The 20,725-nt window shown below is 38.1% G+C and overlaps 2 protein-coding genes across 4 annotated transcripts in view; one reads left to right on the top strand and one right to left on the bottom strand.

Moving 5' to 3' along the window:
- FAM171B (family with sequence similarity 171 member B) overlaps positions 1–11,597 on the top strand; it is a 33,585-nt gene extending 21,988 nt beyond the window's left edge. Inside the window, exons 5-9 of one of the 3 annotated variants that reach the window (XR_014317749.1) lie at positions 57–224; positions 2,787–2,903; positions 3,719–3,842; positions 4,156–6,393; positions 7,122–11,597. Coding sequence is in view for 1 of the 3 variants with exons in the window: in XM_082763100.1 (XP_082619226.1) it covers positions 57–224; positions 2,787–2,903; positions 3,719–3,842; positions 4,156–5,491 (1,745 nt within the window). In the remaining 2 variants the exon portion in view is untranslated. Of the gene's footprint in view, positions 1–56; positions 225–2,786; positions 2,904–3,718; positions 3,843–4,155 lie in introns of all 3 variants that reach the window. The other 2 variants (XR_014317750.1, XM_082763100.1) reach the window with 2 other exon arrangements.
- Positions 11,598–12,366: 769 nt separating this feature from the next.
- ZSWIM2 (zinc finger SWIM-type containing 2) lies at positions 12,367–20,438 on the bottom strand. Its single transcript, XM_082763210.1, has 8 exons — positions 19,924–20,438; positions 19,531–19,596; positions 17,944–18,160; positions 17,405–17,656; positions 17,064–17,148; positions 15,893–16,011; positions 14,575–14,728; positions 12,367–13,862 (listed from the first exon to the last, which is right to left on the bottom strand). The coding sequence occupies exons 1-8, from the start codon at positions 20,303–20,305 to the stop codon at positions 13,101–13,103; spliced, it is 2,037 nt and encodes a 678-aa protein (XP_082619336.1). The 5' UTR covers positions 20,306–20,438; the 3' UTR covers positions 12,367–13,100.
- Between the last annotated feature and the right edge of the window lie 287 nt (positions 20,439–20,725).

Below are 20,725 nucleotides of genomic sequence, written 5' to 3'. Positions count from 1 at the left end.
TTTTTTAAAGTACACTGTGAATAGAGAATTACAGACAAGATATTTCTCAAATTCAGGTTTCAAAAGCATCGAATTGACTCCTCTTGCTGCAATATGTGTAAATGTTCTTTTGGCTGGGAAAGAGCTGAAAGTAAATGGTCCTATTCAGATTACACTTCCTCTTCCTACAAATACTGTAAAATCAGGAGATGCTATACCTGCATGGACATTTGATATGAAAAGTGGTAAGTAGGCTATTTTTTTCTTTTTTTATAGTTCTGGATGCATGCTATTTTGTTGTGAAGCATTGACTGCACCAGTGTATGGGTGGTGGTGGTAAGCTGTCGTGAATTCTGTTAGGGGGTCTGTGTTGCTTGTTTGATTGGCCAGCTTGAGTTGTTCAATGGGACATGCCCACTTCCATTAGTTCCAAAAGCCTTGGTAAAATGTATTAGCATTCCTGTTGAACAAATCCATAATGTAACTGATGTTTGATTTCATGGAGACTAAGCATTCAAGGAACATAGATTTTGTAAGGTGTCAAACTTAAAGCCTGGAATTTCTGTGCCTTTTTAAAGGACAGCAAAACAGAACTGAATACACAAATGCTTTGTTTTCTAGGGTATAGTTCTCAAAATTAACATTTTTTCCAGTTTTTATGTTGACAAAAACAATTCAAAAAGTGAAATGATGTGGGGAGGTAAGAGTTATCAAAGGGTTATCAGAAAGTTCTTCAAGTATGCATGGGAGGCTGGGGATTAGATATTGTAAACCTCTTTTGTCATCCCTTCATGTCTAATTTTAGTCAAGAGTAATAAGCTGCATACACTTATTTCACTTAGATGTCCTGTGTTAGATGTGTGTTAGTGTACTCATGTATGTACCTTGCACCTTATGCTTCCCATCGCACTTTCATCTTGAAATATGTGAGTGAAGAAGTAAGAGAGTCTTACTCCTTACCGAAGTAAAAAACTGTTAATAACTGGAAGTAGAGAAAGGGATACCTACTGTAAAGAATTCTCGTTTACACATTTGAGAAATAAAATGATTATATTAATTAGGAACAACCAAAGAATACTGATCTGAAATGAGAACATGCTAATTAAAAATGACATATTGACTAAGTTTTGGCACAAAGATGAAATCTGTCTAGACACCTAGAAGACTTCAGAAAGGGAAGTGGTGATTAAAGACAGCATTCTTTATCAAAGTAAGTCATAATCTGTGATGGTAAAATAGCATTAGGGGATTTAATTCCTTGTTCTTCTTGTTGCTGCAACTACCTTTTCCAGCTCCTGTGGTCATCTGTACCTATGCTGAGCTGTTTTAACTTACAAAACTAATAAAACTAGGTCAACAGTGCTATTAAAACAAACAGCTGATGAAGCATTGCATTTCAGCACCAGGGTAGATGAGAGATAAACCCGTGTAAGTTGCATATGTGGGTGTTCAGGAGCCTACTTGATGTGCCTGCTTGGGCATGTTGTCCTTGGGGGTAGAGCAAGAGTGTAATGTACTAACCCAAAAAGAAGAAAAAATAATAATAGTTGTCTTTTCACCTTTGGGGTTGTTCTCTGGTAGAGGTTCTGTAAAGGTGAATTGTTTGTGATGGGCACTGACTAAAGTGTCGTGTTCTTATGGAACCTCACTGCTGCTTGGTGAGGAAAGAACAGGAAGGGCTGGGAGCAAGGAGAGAGATCTTTCAGGCAAAACTTCAGCTACCACTTTATTCTGCTTCCTCATGTCTCCTCTACAATGGGGTTTTGCAAACTGCATTCATTGTTCTGCATGTTTGTTTTTAAATACCTTTATTTTCCCTTTGGTCTGACGTACAAAATATGACTTGTTTCTCAGATAACTGAGTACTAGCAAGGTATTCCTTAATCAGAGCTCTGGTAACTGAGGGAGCTGAATACCTCCACTCTCCAGCACACACTGGAGAGCACCCATGAGCAGCAGTAGGGCCCCATTTGAGCTGCATGGAGAGGTACCACCACACTGAATAATAGGTTCTGGCATGGAGCATCTTGCATGCAAGATGTCCTCAGCAAATGTTGAGATGTACTTTTGAACTCTGAAGTCCTTGGGTAATTTGTCATAAAGAATCAGTGCTTCCGTGTCAGGTGGTGCATAAGAAATGTATTCAAATAATACACGGTTTAATTCTGTCTCTTCTACTGCATACATACTTTATTAACTATAGAAGCTGGCATACCATAAGACTTGTGTTTTGCATTGCCTCCCAGATGGTGTGGAATCTGTGGCCTAACAATAGACCTTTCTTGGTCTAATCAAACTGTTCTTGTCTTGGGGGAGGAAGGAGGAAAGGGAACATTCACGACAAGCATTGTTTATCCCATTGTAGCTTATTAGATTATGTTGCTTTCCCACTAAGTGGTATGAGCTAATGTTAAACTTCTGTTCATATGTTTAAATTACCTGCCTGTTCATTTTGGGGCTTGGCCTTAATACGTGCTTAAGCTCATATAGTAGGATTTTTTTTTTCCCAAATCGTTTACAGGCATATCTATGCAAAGCATTTACTAATTTAAAAGAAGTATTATGAAATTAATTGAAGTAATTTATTTTGCTACTTTTGTTTCAAAGTCAGTGTTCACACAGGGATATTTTCATTGAAAATATCAAGAGAAAGTTTGCATGTTTAGCTAAAGCTGTCTAACACATGGTACGTAGGACAGAAGCTTAATTTTTCCTGTAAACTTCTATTTTTGATCATAGTTAGATTGCTGATGATTTTAGATACAGAGGAATGCTGCATGGCATGTGCAATATTTTGTCTTTTTCAGGTGCTTGGGTAAGCCGTGGTCTAGGAATGGTAAAGGAAACAAATGGTCAATTAGTATGGACATACACTGCTCAACAATTAGGGTATTGGATAGCAGCTCCACTGCCTGGAACAAGAGGTATTGCAACAACTGTAAAAGAAAGTACTGAATAACCCCAGTACCAATGTATCATCAGGATGTCAGATTGTTTTGTTTAACAGTAGCAAGGGAAAATGACATAACATTTCAACAGTTGGGTAACTTTTGCTTGTTTGAATTCTGATAACGAGCCTTCATGCATGTAAGTGTTTCCTAGAACTTTTAACACATCCTGGACTTCCCCAGAGCAGCATTAGTAGGTTGGTGTTTATAGTGTTGCTGTCTCTTGGAAGAACCCTTCAAGGGAACTGTGAGTATGGCAACTTAAAAATCAGTGGGCTTATGTCCCTTACTGTTAAAGATCATGTATGACAAAGAAATGCAAGACAGTTGGGCATAGGTAGAAAGTCCCAGTGGAACCTGTTTTATGTGGGCTTGTTGCACATCTGGATCTTGAGGATTGATACTGAGAGCTTCTTACAGGAGAAATGTGATGTCAAGATTAAAAAACACTAAAAAGCACTTTCTAACAGAAGTACTAAATGGAAAATGTAAATGATGTTTCTAAGTTGGTGCGGATACAAATGTCATTTGGCTGGCATTGAGTAGATGTCATGGTAAGTCTATAGTATTTGAAATGAATCTTAGAAGATCCATTATATTGTAACTACTGTTTATGTATTTTCTAGTCTGCTGGAATAGCAAGGTGAAGAGAAGAGATGAACATAGTGCTATAGGAACACAAAATGACTGGAGAAGTAGAATATGACCTGTTAGTTTCAGCTCTGCCTATCAAGCAGAATTACTTGGTTTTGACGACTAATTCTTGTCTGGTTTTCTGTCTGAAAATCTAGAATCCATAATTAGTGCGGTTTCCAAGGACATAACAGCTTATCATACAGTGTTCCTTACAGCCATATTGGGAGGTACTGTTATCATTATCATTGGATTTTTTGCTGTTCTTCTTTGTTACTGCAGGTAAGCAAAAAGAGAGGCTTTAATAAGTTCAGTGTGAATGTAATTTAAAGTTGATAAACAGTTTCTTGATATTGAGACTGGTTTTCTTAACATAACTTAAAAGAAGTTAGGAATGTTTTTTCTATTTGTTTGCTCTATACACTAAGGTCAAATATATATAGCCTTTTCTTTTTTTTCTTTTTTTGGTGATTACAGAACTTCATTTTAAGTTTGTGACTAGTAACTTCTTAACCAACATCTAATGTTCAACTATGGTAGTGAAGTTAGTATTTCCTAGCAAGCTCTGCAGTCACTTTGCGTTTCTTTTGCTTAGGGATAAATGTGGTCGGACACAAAAGAAGGAAAAAAATACAACGAAAGTGGATGTTGTGAAAAAAGACCAGACAACATCAACAACTCACATAAATCACATCAATACAACCAAGGGATCTTTAAAGTTAGAGGATAAGTCTCAGTTATATCCACCGAAGATCTCTTCGTACAGTCCTCAGAGAAGGATATCCATAGACACAGAAGATGGAAAATCAAGAGACAACTTTAAAATCTACAACGAGGATGCTTCTTATCAGTCAGCCTGTCAAACTGGTCAGTCAGTGAATTCATCCCATTCATTGGAGCCTAACGCTGGAGTCAGACACTTACAGCAGCCAAAGCATAGCAACAGTGCTATTTCCCAGGCTCCCAGGGACATTCAAGACCAAAACAGGTATCTTACACTGCAAGAGGAGATGTATGGGCTTTCCCATATCCCAGAACATCTAATGCATATTTACAATCAACCTATTGCTATTCTTCAAACTGCTGACCTTTTCCATTCCCCAGAACAATTGCATGCTGCTAAATCAGCAACTTTGCCAAGGAAAGGGCAGTTAGTATATAACCCCATGATGGAGCCCGTGAATCGAGACGGTTACATGCAGACATTACCGAAAATGCCAGTGCACTCTCATCCACAGCCTTCTGTCTGCAGAGATGAAAAAAGCACGTTAGATGGTGAACAAGGCTTACCTTCTCAAACGTCAAGCTGGGGCCGGTACACTAACAGCTTACTGGAATCCGTCTCTGTTCCTGGGACACTGAATGAAGCAGTTGTAATGACTCCGTTTTCATCTGAACTTCAAGGCATCTCAGAACAAACATTACTGGAGCTCTCTAAAGGAAAGCCATCTCCACACCCTCGAGCGTGGTTTGTGTCCCTGGACGGAAAGCCAATAGCTCAAGTGAGGCATTCCTTTATAGATCTGAAAAAGGGCAGAAAAACAGAGAGTAATGATACCAGTCTGGACTCTGGTGTGGACATGAATGAGCATCATCCTAGTAGGAAACTGGAGAGAGAAAAAACTTTCATTAAAAATATGCCACACTCAAAGATCCTTTACTTGGAAGATCTGGATCTGAGTAGCAGTGAAAGTGGGACCACTGTGTGCACCCCAGAGGACCAGGCTGTGAGGCACATTTTGGATGGCGGGAATGGGCCAGTCATGGAACATCACGATGAAGAAGGTCTAAGAAGAAAAACTGTGTCAGGAAGTCAGGAATCCAGTATCCCTTCACCTAAGAAAAGGGAGAGACCACCTATGACCAAAAGAGATAGCAAAACAAATATTTGGAAGAAAAGAGAGGAGAGGCCACTTATTCCTATAAATTAGAACACAATGTGCTTTGTGCTGTTGCTATCCCTGCTGGTTGTTGACCTCTTGGCTGCTTGCGTAATTCTGCAGTGTTGGGTTTACAAGGGAAATGTTGTTTTCTAGTATCAAGAAAAGTTAATTTTTTTTAATGTACAGTTTGAGTTACTTCGACTGGGCAATTGATATTCAATATGAATTGATTACAGGGAAAGACAAATTAAAGTTCTCCAGTTCCTAATTTTGATGGCAGTATAGGGAAGGCCCACGTTTTAATTAGTCTGTCATTCTTGGATGCACCTCTCAGAATGCACAGCGAGAAATGTAGGCACAACTTTTGTTTTTTACTTGTTGCTAATGCATTGGCAGAGTGGTTAAAGCCATTCCTCAGCCTTGTTCCTAATAAATGTGACCATCTGTACAGTATTTTCTATGTGAACTTTTCTAGGGATCTGTTGCTACTTTGTATGATGTTCAACGCTTCATCATGTAGTCCCGTGACACCAGCACAAGAGCTCTGTTGGATTTATCACCGGAGCTCTATAGCATCACTGCCCTTTCTCTGTGTCCATCCGTGTGCAAAATGTTACCATTCCAAACAGCAGTGCCAGCAGGGGGACATGTACAAGCTGTGTGGCCACTGCAGTTCATGGTCTCTGCTGTCTTAAGATGTTGCCCATCTGTTATAGTCCTTTTTGATACAAGCTGTGGATGTTGAAGATTGGCATCTGCTAGGAAGCGTCCACCTCTGCAGAACAGGACTGGTTCTGTTAGCATTTGAAGCTGCTGATCTTAGTGGCTTGTTTTGGCTTCATTTATCAGTTAAAATCTCTTCTTTCCTACTGTTGAACCAGTTTTGCTCCAAAACTGTCTTGAATTCCTGCAGGTGTGTGTTAAGAGTTCGGCCCATAATGAAAAAGGAAGTAAGTTTGGACAAGTTATACCTTTGTAATAGTTCCTTTTAATGGGAAAGCTGTTGCTTTTTATTTTATGATTTAAAAAAAAAAAAAAAAAAAGATAATTGGAGGCTTATGTGCCTACATTCTGCTAGTCTGAGCTACTTTTGTCCCAGATTGTGCATCGTAGAGGGGCTAAGCAGGCTTTCAAAAGTTGGGGTTTTTATGAGCATGAGAAGCAGACTTTAAAATTTGGTCTGTAATGCAATATGAATACTACTTATGACTCATCTTAGAGTTAAACGTACCAAAAGTCATGAATGCATGAAATGTAACTATGATATGTATAGAGGAAGGAAAAGGCCATTGGAATATTCTTTATTTTTATGTTCATCTTTGTCAAAGTGATAGTTTCAGCTTTGGCTAACAGAAAAGCATACACAACACCTCAATGTGCTTTGTATGGTGTATAGGATGTCTTTCCATGGCTTTCAAGATGCTTCCCTGATGAAATAAGTTTCAGCATTTTGGCTTTGGCAGTTTGATTACAAATCATCCTAAAAAAGCTTTATAACGATATTTCCCTTAGTTTGTAGTCGTTCAGGTTCAATACTGAGACCCAAGCATACTATGCCTGTATGTGAATTGTGAGGTGAGGTGCACTGAGTTGTCTGTCTTGTAGTTCTGATTCCCCTGCCAGTTACCTGTTACTGTTGTGAAGTACACCCTGATTTTTTTCTGTGCCTGTGCTTCAGGATTTCTTTCTACAGGAAAAACAGGGAGTGAAAGGTGGTGGTACATATGAAGATCCATCCCAACCTTGCAGTCAGGATGTGGCAGCATGATGCTCAGGGTCAGGAACTGTCCTGTGTGGCTGGGCTTCTGGGAGCATTGACTCAGGAAACTGTGCTGTGAGCTGTGTCTCTTCTTTTGGGATTGTTGGTTGTCTGGTGTTGTTTTTAGAAGAATACGTAGGGTAACCAGAAAGGTAATAGCCGTACATTAGTCCAACTTTTTTCTGGTATCTGTGATTTTGTTTGGCCAGAAGACTTAGGTTTAATGGTGCCATTCATCTACTTTAGATGTTAAGATTGCTTGCCATATTAGCATGCCTTTTGTACTTTCTCTAGGTAACTGTAATTCACCTTTCTTATACCAAATAATTTTTTTACAATTCATATTCTCCTGTATTCAGTTTCACTGGATTTGGTGTATGACTAACTTTCTAGCCCAAAGTGGTGATGTTCTCATCCTTTCCTTTGTTTACATACTTTTAATTATCCATTATATATCTTCAGATCTATATTTTCATATAGGTGCACACTTGATTTGAAAGCTTTAGCTTTCAAGGTTCAGTAATACCTTCCTTAGAGCTGCATCAGTGCTGATGAGTTCCTTTTCAAAGAGATAGCATCGTACATTCTGTTGAAATCATTGTCAGGGATCTTCTGTTAATTTCAAGTTGTTGAAATTCAAATGAGATGTCTCTATATTTAACTTTGTTCAACTCTGGTAAATTAAATATATAGCAGATTTTTTGTTGTTCTTAATGCATTTTTTCATTGTAGATATGAAGACCACCCAATTCCTTAAACTTACCTAAAATCATCAAAAGATAAAGACAACAGTAAATGGCTTTATTCATGTGAGTTCAGAGGAATTAAATTTTGCACTCCAGCGTTCCTGTTCTGCATCAGAGTAGGTATCTGGGCACCAAAGAAAAAGGATTGGAAATGTTGAAAAGATCAACACAAGTATGTATGAGTACGAGATTTTAAAAGAACGGTACCAAAAGTTGTACTGATTTGGTGCAGGTTCTTGTCTGCTATGCCAGTGGGTCATGAGCGAAAAGTGGAGTTTGTCTTTAAACCATCCAGTCTAAATGAGCTTTTTGGTTGTCTAGATCTAGTCACAGTTTTAACTTGGACATACAGATAATGGGCATACAGAATGGCCTCTTCAGAGACCACGTGTAAGCGATGCACTTCAGCTTCTAGGCAGCAAAGCAAGTCAGAGGTGAACATGTTCTTGAAAGAGTTTCTTGCTGCTAGACTTTTTTGGTAGTAGGAAGCAAGACAAATTTCTTTCTGAAATAATGATCTGTATATTCTCATCTTCAATAGAGATGATTTAGCTGTATGTAAATACATGTCCTTAGAGGCTGTGGAGTAGCCATAGCATCCCCATGTAGGACACCTCCTGTTAACATCTTCCTTGTGGGTTGCCATCTCTCCTAGACTGTTGCCCTTCTCTTGCTAATGAGAGTATGAGTGTTTATTTTAGTAGAGTATTCAAATTTTTCTCTGGAGTGTACATGCTGCAGTTCTGATAAAACCATTTCTAAGCTGTTTTTAGCTGTTGCTTCTATCCATGCCATGCAAGCACCAGCTATCTTTCCTTGCTTTGTAGATTCCACGTACTGACTTTTATGTGTGTAACTTGCTAGCATTTATCACATAATGTTTTATGCTGCTGGTGACACTTTAGAAGGCTTTTCCAAAGTCTAGTTTTATATGCAAAATAAATATATAATTTGTTTTCTGTGTCAGAATATGGGAAGCTAGTCTGTAGAGATATTATTCCCATAGCTGTATATGGGAAGGTAAATGTGTGAGAATTGCTAATGCCCCTAAGCACACAGTGACAGGGAGTACTTCCTTGGCCCTATCATGAGCATTAAATCTTGGATTTTAAATGCTATATATTCTAAAATACTTAGAATTCTTCATATTTATATTCAGTATTTACAGAATATATTGTCTGAGTCTTCATGTTCCAGTTGTATGTTGGAATTTATGCACTAGAAACCTGTATTACCTCTTAGTGACTGGAATTCTTTTTTTCTCATCCTTTTTTTTTAAAAAAAAAAAAAAAAAAAAAGTTTGACTACACTGTGTTCCAAACAATTTTAGTTCCAGATACTGTACATAGATACGCACATAGGTGGAAAAGACAAAACATTATCTTGATGTTGAGATTCTTCTTGCAGATGGGTATACCAGTTCCAGGTGTCACCTGTTTTCAATGAGGTGGTTAATGGAGTTAGCGAAGGCCTGCTTCTGCGGATTAATTTATGTTGCACAAATCTGTACTTCGATGTATAATAATGCAGGTGATCAGATGAAATAATATATATGTGCGTCAGACTGGATATGTTCCCTAGAATAACTGATAGTAATTTTCATATTGTTATCAAATGTCAGGTATTAAAAAAAAAAAAAAGTTTTGGGGGGAATGCTTAAAAATTCCGTTAGTTTAACAGGAAAAATCTTCATACTACTGCCAGAAAATGGCAGTTTTATAAGTTTGATATCTTAAAAACCTGAAAGCACAACTGATTTGATGATTAGAAACACTATTTATCAATGCAGAGCTAGAGGTGATGCACAAAAATAATCCAGTATGCAGGAATGAAAATGTTTAGTGGTATGCTTTGTTTTTGAGCAGTAGTTTGTACCAAAGAGGATGAAATGATTGGACAGCATTTGAAACTCTTGTTATTAGTTAAAATGCAAAACAGGTTAACAACATTACTCATAACAGTGTATGAATTAAAACGCAGTAAACTACATCCATTGCCTATTACTGCATATGAAACATTGCATATTAGGAAAATCTGAAGGTAAGTTAGGCTGCTGAAGTGCCTTTGTCTTTCATCAGACTTATTTTATCAGTGGAACACCTGACTATTGGAAAAGCACAGGTAATTTTTTTTCTGTTAGCCAAAAAAAAAACAACCATGAAAACCAACTAATTCATACTTGCAATCTTGCAATTCCGTAGCTTTTATAGTATTTTCAAAGGCAGATAATAGTGTTTTTATGTTGGAATACTGACTCCTGCATGATGATGATGATTGTACACCCTGTCTCTTTTGTATTTTATGTTTGAAAAGAAATTAAAGAAGTATATCTTTAGCAATCTGATTAGTAGTATCTTTTAAAAATCCACATATGGGATCCAATTCAACTTCGTAAGTCAAGAGTAAGCATCTTGAAGTTACTGGATTTACAGGTATGAGACTGGAATTTTAACTCCAGAAATGAAATTAATATATGTTTATATGTACAAATTATTATTATAATAAAAATCCTTTTTTAGCTGCTAACCATTGTTGCCAGTAGAAGCAGAAACTATACGGACTTATGTATTTAATTTTTGTTTTCTAGAACCAATTTGTATCTCATTTTGGGGCGTAACTTGTATTGTGTACATAACCCAAGCTTCTCTTTGTTTAAGATTTGGTGGAATCATACATATGCAAAACACAATGGTAGGCCTACAGAGTTAAAAATGAGCCTTCTTTTATAGAATTCTCACTAAATTGTGCCACACTTCTAATTGTGAGCCGGTACATTTCTGATAAAGAATTCATATGAAAGGTTGGTTAAGAGATTTTTAATTTGAGCTTTGTTTTATTTTAAAAGCAGTCTTTTTGTGTTATGCTTATTTAAAAGAAAAAAAAATGACTTCACGTTATTTTAAGACTGGTGGGTGAAAGCTGTATTTATAATTTCTAGCATTAGCACTCAGCTTAAAAGTTATTTTACCAAATGTAACTTTTTTTTTGTCAGTTCATTTCTATAATTTCTTCAATCTACAATTTACAATTTCTTTGATCTACATTTCTATATTTGCGCCTCCCCAAAAGTGCAGTGGTACTTTTTTCTTCCATTTAACTGATTCAGTTCCTTTGAGGCACTTGTTGCACTTCAGTCCAATACCGTTTTTACATCATCTTGCTACTGTGTAAAAACTTTTTCGTGCACACTAGAGCATGGAGATCATAAACCATTACTGAGGTGCTGAAACGTAGGTGAGCTGATGACACCGGCTGTGGTCACCACCTTGCATGTTGGAGCCTTACAATCAACAGAAACTTCATTACTGTGGCAGTCTTTTTAGAAACGCTCAAGAGCAGGTATAGTTCATTTAAAACACTCTTGATATTCAGCATCCAGGTTTTAAGTATTTCTACCTTTTTATATTTTGTCAGAGGTGTATTTTCATCTCTGTTACGGTATCAGTGTGTCTGTTGCTAAAAATGTAACTAAGATTTGTAAAATGTCATAGTTTATGCAATATAATAAAATAGATTTAAAAAGTCATCAGTCCCTTAACTTTCATTTCACAGAATCACAGAATTGAAGGGGTTGGAAGGGACCTCAAAAGATCATAGGGCCCAACCCCTCTGCCAGAGCAGGTTCCTTAGAGCAGGCTGCCCAGGTAGGCGTCCAGATGGGCCTTGAATATCTCCAGAGAAGGAGACTCCACAGCCTCCCTGGGCAGCCTGTCCCAGTGCTCCATCACCCTCACTGTGAAGAAGTGCTTTCGCATGTTGGTGCGGAACTTCCTGTGCTCTATCTTGCGACCATTACTCCTCGTCCTGTCCCTGCAAACCACTGATTTGAATGTCTTTGAAATAATACATTGTGTAGGAATGTATTTGTCTCGTGTAACACTTCTTTTCTAAATAACACTAAAAGACTGTATTTCGCATCGCCATAATTCCAATGATAAAAGACTGTTATTGTCCTTAGAAGTTTACCAATTCTAATTCAGTCATATTCTCTGTCCCATTTCTAGTTAAGAAAGGCTTCTATATCCATGTTAAATCTGATTACTGTTCCTTGGATAGTGCAATTAAGATTACAGTGTAAATTGATTTTGCTTAATTAGGGGTACTCAGAGAACAAGAATATTACTTCAGGTTTTGCTCTTGCTCATAGTCTTTCTTCTCCACTCTTCCATTTAGTCATTTTCTGTGGCTCTGAGGGAAAAATAAAAGATTTCTGCATGTCTGCACAACGCAGAAGACAGATGTCAATTCCAACTACAAATCTCAAAGTAGATTATCTGAGTAGAATCCAGGTAGAAGAACAGGACGATTCTGTGATACAGAAGAGCTTAAGTGGAACTCCAGGATATAATGTCCTGTTTTTAATTTTATCTAATAATAGTATTTCTCAAGCTTTACTCTTTTCTAAACTTCACAAAAACCATGTTTCATGAATTTCATCATTGTTCAGAAACCCTACAAGACTACAGGCAAGCACTTTGCAAAGGTTCTCCTGCCATGTTAATTAAAATTTATTATATTGCCATTTGGGAAATAATTGTTATACTTGGTAGTTCTTTGGCTTGGCCACCTATACACAGTTGAAAATAGCTGTGGTTCCTATATGCTAATTCAAGGCTTAGCTCCTCTTCTGAGGAATTAATTATTAGTAAGTGACAGCAGATCATACAGAATGTACCTGACACATATATAGTTTCTTGCTCATCTTGCTTTTATTATTGCACACTGAAACCAGCAGATTTGATATGACTCAGCAATAATGTTAAAATCAGTCTGGCTTCGTTACACCTCTAAATAGGAACTTTGATCTAATTGGTCTTTAAGAATGATCTAATTGGTCTTTAAGAATACAAAAGCTCTCTACATTTTACATTTCTTTTGAGTAATTTACTTGACTGAAGGTTAAAAACTTGCAAATAAGAAATGGTGACAATTTTACAAGTATGTAGCTATTTTCTGAAACGTGTCTACACCAGCCAGATGAGTTCCTGTGTTTGAGGTGATCTAAGGCAAACATTTCTTGCAGCACTCAACAGCAGTGGGTTAGTTTTTGTAGTATCTGCAGTTCATGCCATGGGATTATTCACTTATTAACTTGTGTCTTGGTCTCTAAGAAATCCTGTGTATGGATTATAGAAATAAAAATACAGCTGTGTTATTTAAAACAAGGAAATCGTGAGCTGGCATGCAGTGGAATTCCTTCCAATAATAAATCTGTTTTTGTTTGTTTAAAGTTAAGATGGTTATCTTTAGGCAGTCGCTTTGTTAGGAGCCTTTGTTGGTGGATGGTGTTTCCAATATCTTTACTACCTTTTTTTGAAGAATGGCTTGTTGCACACAAATTGATTTTCAAATTCAGCTCCCTGGGGTATCTTTCATTTGTGGAATTATCACAGTAATCTTTTCTAATAGGAAATACTTTCCTTGTTTTGCTGCAGTCAGTCAGGTGTGGGCTTCTGAAAGCATTATGAATGTCAGCCTTCCTAATAGTGCTGGACTTCACAGAAAATGCTGCTTCACAAGAGCTTAGAGAAATATCCTTACCGTGCCTAGAAAAATTGCATAGAGTTCTGCTGCTGTTAGGATCAGAATTACCTAGATGGAGGTCGCTAAAACTTCTTAAATCCTTTTGAGTTTCTGGCACACTGCTATTAGGAAGCTTTTTGAAGCTACTTCCAGAACTTCCTGATGTATGTGCAGATGATCCTTGCTTGAGATAAAATCGACTTCCAGAGACATACATTTCCGGTTTCCCTTCTTTTACAAGTCTTTTAACACTTGTATGAGAACCTGCTGGGAAGTTCTCCTGTTTGGCTGGTGTATCCTTCCAAGTGAGGGGATTGTATATAACGTATTCATCAATAGGACATGTGTTTTTTTGGTGTAGTAGCCAACAGTCAATACATTCCCTATGAAACTTAAAAGACAAAGGTCACCTCTTTCATAATATTATATATAATATCATATTAACTAAATATGGGCTAATCAATGTAGCAGTGATTCTAAGAAGACATTTCTTCAAGTGCCCTGAATGCAAACCAAGAGGAACTTCACTGGGTGCTATGCTGCTGATGTACAGAATGAATGCACTCTAAGTTTGGGGCACTATCAGGCTAAAGGAAGCTAATTAAAAAATTACAGGCTGCTACAAACTGGGTGTTTAGATCACAGTTCTTAAGGTGCTCCAACAATGAAGTTACTGTCACAGAATAAGATTACACATGCTCATTAAAATGGGGAATCAGCACTGATCCTTAGTAGCTTTCTCTTTAATTCCCCTTTTGACTGTGTTCCATGTCAAGTCTGGGCTAAAGGGCAGTAGTAATTACTGAGACTGCACGTTTGGATTTACATTACTCCTATCTGGTTATCAATGAAAGAAAATACTTCTGATCAGGCAAACTAGAACAAGGTAAATCTGAAAAGGGCTATCTTCTGTGGGCTTGCTTAAGGCTGCTGGTACAAACTAACAAAAGTGAAATTTAAAGGCTGGCTGGGTCCTATATACTTCCAAATTATGTAGCTATGGATAACATCAGTGTCAACTGCACAATCTGGCATGCTACAAGTTAACAGGTTATGTGAAGATTTTGGTCTTAATATTAAAGGCACTTGTTTTAAGCTCTTACCTTGTGATTACATGGCAGGAGTCTTACATACTGACCAAGATGAAAACTCTTCAAACAGAGTCTACATTGAATACCTGGGGCAAGTAAAGTACTGTGTTTGCTAACTAAAATAACAGGTAAAGACTTCACAATGTTCTTTGGGGTACAAGTAGTCCTAAAACAAAACAAAACAACAGTGAATTAAGAAAAATAGCAACTAAAGGTGAATACTTCAGAACGATAAATTGGCTTTGACAAAGGCTTCTCTGTAATAATACCTTTAATAATTAAGATAGTCTAACCAGTCTGCTAAACCAGAGCTGCTGTGCAAGTCAGACACTTGGATCTCTCAGGACACCAACTAGTATGTTCACTTAGCCTGAGCAGTTGCATAATGTAAACCATTGGATTTCATGCAACAATTTCTACATCAATTTTCCTGAACAAAAGCTATGAGTTACGAGCTTTTGAAATCCAAGCTCGGAATTCATAACCCAAATATTCTTATGCAAAACTACCTTCAGCTTGAAATTGTGGTATCAGGCTCTAAACTTAATCCTGTAGTCTGCTTTAGAAGTAATTGGTGGTTCTAGTTTTGAATGAGAAGTAAATAATGTCTGAATAAGTATCTCAACAGGTAATCCTTTTCAGTAGCTTTTACTTATCTTATGCTTTTATCAAAAATATAAAAGGATAAGAACATCATCTTCTAAGGTGTGACACTTGGTGTAGAACTACTACTACCTGGAACAGTTGTTTATAATATCAGAATATCAGAAATGTTTTCTTTGGGTAGTACTGATTCATTTCTGAGATGATCCTAGAATTATCAAGTTTTTAAAATGTTAATCTTCTATGCATGCAGTACCTACATCAGGTTATGCTGTTTTTCTAATGAGAGTCTTGTGCGTTGAGATAACAGATACAGAGATAACCAAAAACTTTTGTTTCTCTATATCATCTGTTTTGTTTTTGTATGATAAAGCTGTCAGTTGAATTTTGTTCATTGTATTTGTTATCCCAGTTTGTTGAGTGAAAAATTGAAGGCACTTTGAAAAATACTATTGAACAAGGGATATTTTCACTTTTAGAATGTAATTTTTGTTAGTATTGTGCTGTGACTTTCTAAGCTACATGAAAAGAATTACTTCATTCGCCATATATATATAATTTTAACAATGCTAAAGCAACTTGTTGCTTCATTAGAAGTATTAGAAGAATGTTCTTACTAAAACATTTATTGCTTGTTAAAATTGTTTTAGATACAGTTAAAGAAAGTGTTACTGAATATGTTTTGTGTTTGTCATACTAAATAGTAGAGAAAAGGACAAGTTCTTACTTCTGAAGATATAATAGCTTTTCTTCAGAATTATTTGCTGGGTTAAAGCTTTTATATGTTCCTCCTTGGGCTGATAATCCTGAAGGCTGTTCAAGAGCTCTCCATTTCTTATTTCTCTTCTGTAACATGCAAAAGGATTGAGACAAATTGAACTCAAGATATAAACACCTATAAGCAACACAAAGAACGGCTAAGAATAAGTTGTACAACAAATATGTTCCCTAACTATTTTTGGTGTGGCAAATAAAATTAGCTGTCTTAAGTGAAACCTCTTACTCAGACCTTTGCAAAGGCTGGAACAGAAAAGATTTACTTCAGCTAGAACTTGGAGACATTCTTAATGTTTGTCTTTTGTGAATGGCAAACCTGAAGAACTGTTTTTTCTGGAAAACCTAAGACAAATTGGCAGCAAAAATGACTTTTAAGGTGTGAGGATATCCAATTATGGTTGTTCTGGTAATATGACTAATTTTTCACTGCTCTGATGCTACATAGCTGCCTCTTCTATACCCCAAATCCACTATTTGTAGAACTGCGTATATACATTATCACTGATAGTTATTTTTGAGGGCTTTGTACTCTTGTTCTATTCCTGGACTCTGAGCAACGATCTTGTAGCACTTATTTGGAGAAAACATGCTGACAAACTGCCACCAGCCTGTAATTGTCTCAGGTATGCCTCTTACAGAAGGTAACTGGTGTTGTGGGTAATAAAACTGAGAATTTAATAAGGCACAGTTAAGTTTAATTAGGGAGATCTCTAGTGCTGATTCATTGTGCTTCTGCCCTGGACAAGCAGAGCTCAAAGCCCCTCCAAAACCTTCTCATTTAACGTTGGTTCCTATGTTTTTTGTTTGTTTGTTTTTTTCATTACATTGCCAGCTGTAAGGGGTTATTTACATAGAGGAACTGAAAAGGTAGGCTGAATGAGTTAGGATGCATTTGCAGCTGCCTATATAAGAGTGCCATTATGCAACGTTTACAGGTGGAGGGCAACTAAGCTCATAGATTAAGGTTTTTTTTTTTCTTAGTTTAGTATCTTTCTGTAGCCACTTAGCTTGTAGCAAAGTAAATTTAATGCAGTGTCTGCATGATTTGCATAAGGGGAAACAAAATCAATTAATATTACAAAGGTCAGCATAGGATACAACAAAGAAAACCTGTTTGATACCTGTCTAAAAAGAAAAACATGTGGAGAATGGCAGAAACCAATGAAACATTCATGGCATAGGTGATAGTCAGCACACTCTGTGCACCTAAAAGGAAAAAACAAAACCACATCAACAGAACAAGGAGTTAGCACAGCAAACAGTCAATGCGTTGATAAAGTAGTAGGTAAATTTATGATTCGGAAAAAGCCAATCCCAAATACATACAGCACTGCTTGGAGATGGGCTCTCTACACTGTAGATGAAGTCACTTCTTTATATTAAAGACAGAGGATTAAGCAGTGCACTAAGAGAGATACTCAAAGACACAACACTGTCAAAATCTGGATTTAAAAGTACATACTTGTAGCACTTTCCCACAATTGGAAATACTCTGCAGTTATTGCAAGGGATTCCGAGGTGCATATCCAGTCTTGCTTTCTCTGTTGCAGTCACAAGTTGATTAGAGTTTCTAAATTCTTCTAGAATGAGCTTTAGAGGTGCAAATTTTTCCCTGCAGAGTGGGCATTTCACTACAGAATCTTTCTCAGTTTCATCTTGGTGATCAGCCCAAATTTTCATGCATTTTATGTGTACGTTGTTACCACAGCTGTATCTACAGAAAACAAATAGCTATTTCTGTCATCTTTTATAAGCGTATTAGAAAAATCACATAGCAATACTAAGCACTCTTCCTTTTCTCTTCCTCGTTCTCTACCCACAGTTCAACTCCTATGATTGCTAAAGTTTTAAGATTGGAAAAGGGCTACAATAACAATCAGATACTCTTAATTGTGTATTGATGGTAACAGTATTAGTAGATCTTGTAACACCTATTCTATAATTATATATGTATATATATATATATATATAGCAAGACAAAGAATAAATGGTGCACTTAACCTGCAGTAAGTGATGGGAAGCATTTTCTTTAGTAACTCCTCCTGACAAATGGGACAAACATCCTCTTTGTCAATTTCTTTCTGATGAATGCATCTGTCATTCTCTTCATGTGGTGTTTGTGAGAGGAGAGTTTGTTTTGCATTTTGTGTTGGTTTCTGATGCAATCGCTCAAGTATCTCCTCAATTTCTCTTTCGAGAAGACCCGACTTACAAGCATCTAGCAAAAGTAAACACTGCTTTAGATTTTCTGACAGAACTCTCTACTTAGCTCTTTTAATAGTTTTCCATCTATAAAATGCAGTGGGGACCTTCTCTGTGGGGGATGAAACATATTGTATATATTACAAAATGATCTAAATTGTTTTTTTTTTACAGCTTGTACAGAAAATGTTTACAATATTTTCTATGCAATTTTATTCAAGAGGCTTATCTCAACAAAATACTGACATTTCAGTAAAACACTGAAGGGCTCTCTCCTTGAAGTTTCCTTATTTTTGCGAGGGGGAAGTGATACAAGGTAAGACATTCCTCTGCAAACAGGCAGTTTTGGCAAATCACTCTGTTCTCTGAAACACAGTCTGGATATAGTTCTGATACCACATGCCACTATAATTCCTCAGCCAGAAACTAGGTGTGAAGTTTTCTGAGTTAAGATGAAATCCAACTGTCTACTGAAATTGTTGCCTATGCCTCAGAGTAAATCTTCTAACAAATATAGTTCAGATAGAAATATACAAACCAGTTTCTGACTATGTATGAGATGGTTGATTTCATATGTATATATATAAATATATATATATTTTTTAAAGTATCTTTTGGAATAGTGGCCATTCTTTAAAGTTGGTTTGTATTTAGCTGTTTTGTTATGGTTACTACATGAGAAGAGATCTTTACACCAATAATTTTGTAGAATATTGAAGTTACTGGAGTTACTCAAGTCCTAGAAAAGGAAGTCTAAGAAAGTACTTGAGAACCTGCTTCTTAACATGCAGTTTATACTGTCTGTATTGGAAAGCTTTGTGGTTTGGGTGACAGAAAGTGATAAATGGCAAAACGAGTAAAGGATTACAAAATCTTTTTGACATTTACAGCATGCAGCAAATACTACAGTTTAGATGCTGCAAAAGTAGAAGTGGTGGAGTAACCTAGAGAAGTTATTACAGCTTTTTTGGTATAAAAGATGAGCTGTACTTCTGTAGCTACTCTCTGACTAGGGAAAGCACCAAGTATGTCAGTGGCTGCTCTCTAAGAGTGTCTGGAGAATACTGGATTAACTTCGATACAAGGTGTTTTTCTAAATTCTTTCTTCCTTCTCTCTGACATTGTTGCAACTGATTAGCTATTCTGTATTTTTATTTTTCCTGAGCCTGCAGCTGTAGTCAGTGAAGTAATGTAAGTTTTCTGTATTGGGGGAAAAGGGAAACAAATGGGAAAATGTCCAAGAGTGCTATTATTTATTTATTTATTTATTTTTTAAGTGGAGGTGGGAGAGGAGGAAGAACAAGACTGAAACTTGAGGACAATGCTTCATCCATTTAAAATTAGTAAACTCTACCTGCAACCCATAAAAGTGATGCAAATACTTACATTCATGATCTCTTGGTAATCGGTATTTTTTCAGAAGAATCCTGCAATTTATAACCAAAGTATCTGCTACGTAAGAACATCAATATCAAGTTAGTTGTTAGTTCAGCTTTAGAATGTAATTGGAGCAGCTTCGTAAGAATCTCAGGGCTTCACGGAGCAAGTAGTTTGTGTGATGTGAGACAGTGAGTCATCTTGCTGTGGCAAATTCAGCTAAATACATATAAATTGGTGGAAATCCATGTTTAAAATACAAGGGTTAGTCCCATTCTGAGTATATATCCCTGTCCCTTCCCTGCTTTGCTGCTTTGCCATTCCTTCCTGGGGCTGTGAGGTGCTTAGGACCCGTCTCTCCCCTCCTGGTCCCCATCTCTGGGATGTGCCAGTGGCTGATACCAGCCTTATCTTTGTCCCCCCGCCCCGTCCCGTCCCCTCCCCTCCGGCCGCGCCCCCTCACCAGCAGAGGTGCTCGCAGAGCCCCGCTCCCGCCCGGGCGGTGCCGCAGCTGCACGAGTGCGGCGCTCCGAGCAGCACCTGCAAGGACAGCGCCCAGCAGCCGCCATGGCCGCCTCACCCCACACCCGGACCAAGCCGTGCGTGTGTCCCCACACACCCCACAACCCCCCCAACCCACCCTCAGCGGCGGCCCGCGGCGGCCGTCCTCCTGCAGCAGGAAGGCGGCGGGCCCCAGCTCCCTGACGACGCGCATGGTGCCGCGCAGCGCCCGCTCCTGCCGCCGCCTCAGCGCCGCGCCCGCCTCCTGCCGCCGCCCCGCCATGGCCGCGCGGCCGCCGCGCGCCTCCACAACGGCCGCAACCGCCGCCAACGGCCCTCAGGCGGCGGCGGCTCGGCCGCCATTTCGTGAGGCGACTCCGGAGCCGCCGGCTGCCCGCAGGTGTGGCGGCGCTGGGGCTGTGAAGCGGCGGCGTTCCTTGCAGTACCGGCTGCTCTTCGTGCTGTCCGTCAGTGGTAGCAGCATCCTCTCTTCTGGTACTCGCCGGTTCTGTTTTGACGCGGTTGGAATCCCCCCGGTTTATCTCACGTGCTTCTCGTGAGGGGGGAATGGCTCCGAAAACATTTACCGCAGAAAGGGGCGGGTTTTTCGGTTGTGTCACGGTCCCTATAGGCTTTCCAAAAATAAATAAATAAATAAATAAAAATCACTCTTCTGTTTGTTTCCACTTTCCTTTAAACATTT

The sequence above is a fragment of the Aythya marila genome (genome assembly GCF_965140915.1).
Source record: "Aythya marila genome assembly, chromosome: 6".
Lineage (NCBI taxonomy): Eukaryota > Metazoa > Chordata > Aves > Anseriformes > Anatidae > Aythya > Aythya marila.
This window is presented reverse-complemented; position numbering and strand designations above follow the sequence as displayed.

Excerpts from the sequence above, each read along its gene's own strand:
- ZSWIM2 (XM_082763210.1), bottom strand. The coding sequence starts at position 20,305 with ATGGCGGGGCGGCGGCAGGAGGCGGGCGCGGCGCTGAGGCGGCGGCAG. Across the intron at positions 18,161-19,530 it reads ATTACCAAGAGATCATGAAT|ATGCTTGTAAGTCGGGTCTT; the intron begins GTAAGTATTTGC and ends TACTTTTGCTAG. Across the intron at positions 16,012-17,063 it reads ATGTTTTTCTTTTTAGACAG|AAGAGAAATAAGAAATGGAG; the intron begins GTATCAAACAGG and ends TGCATGTTACAG.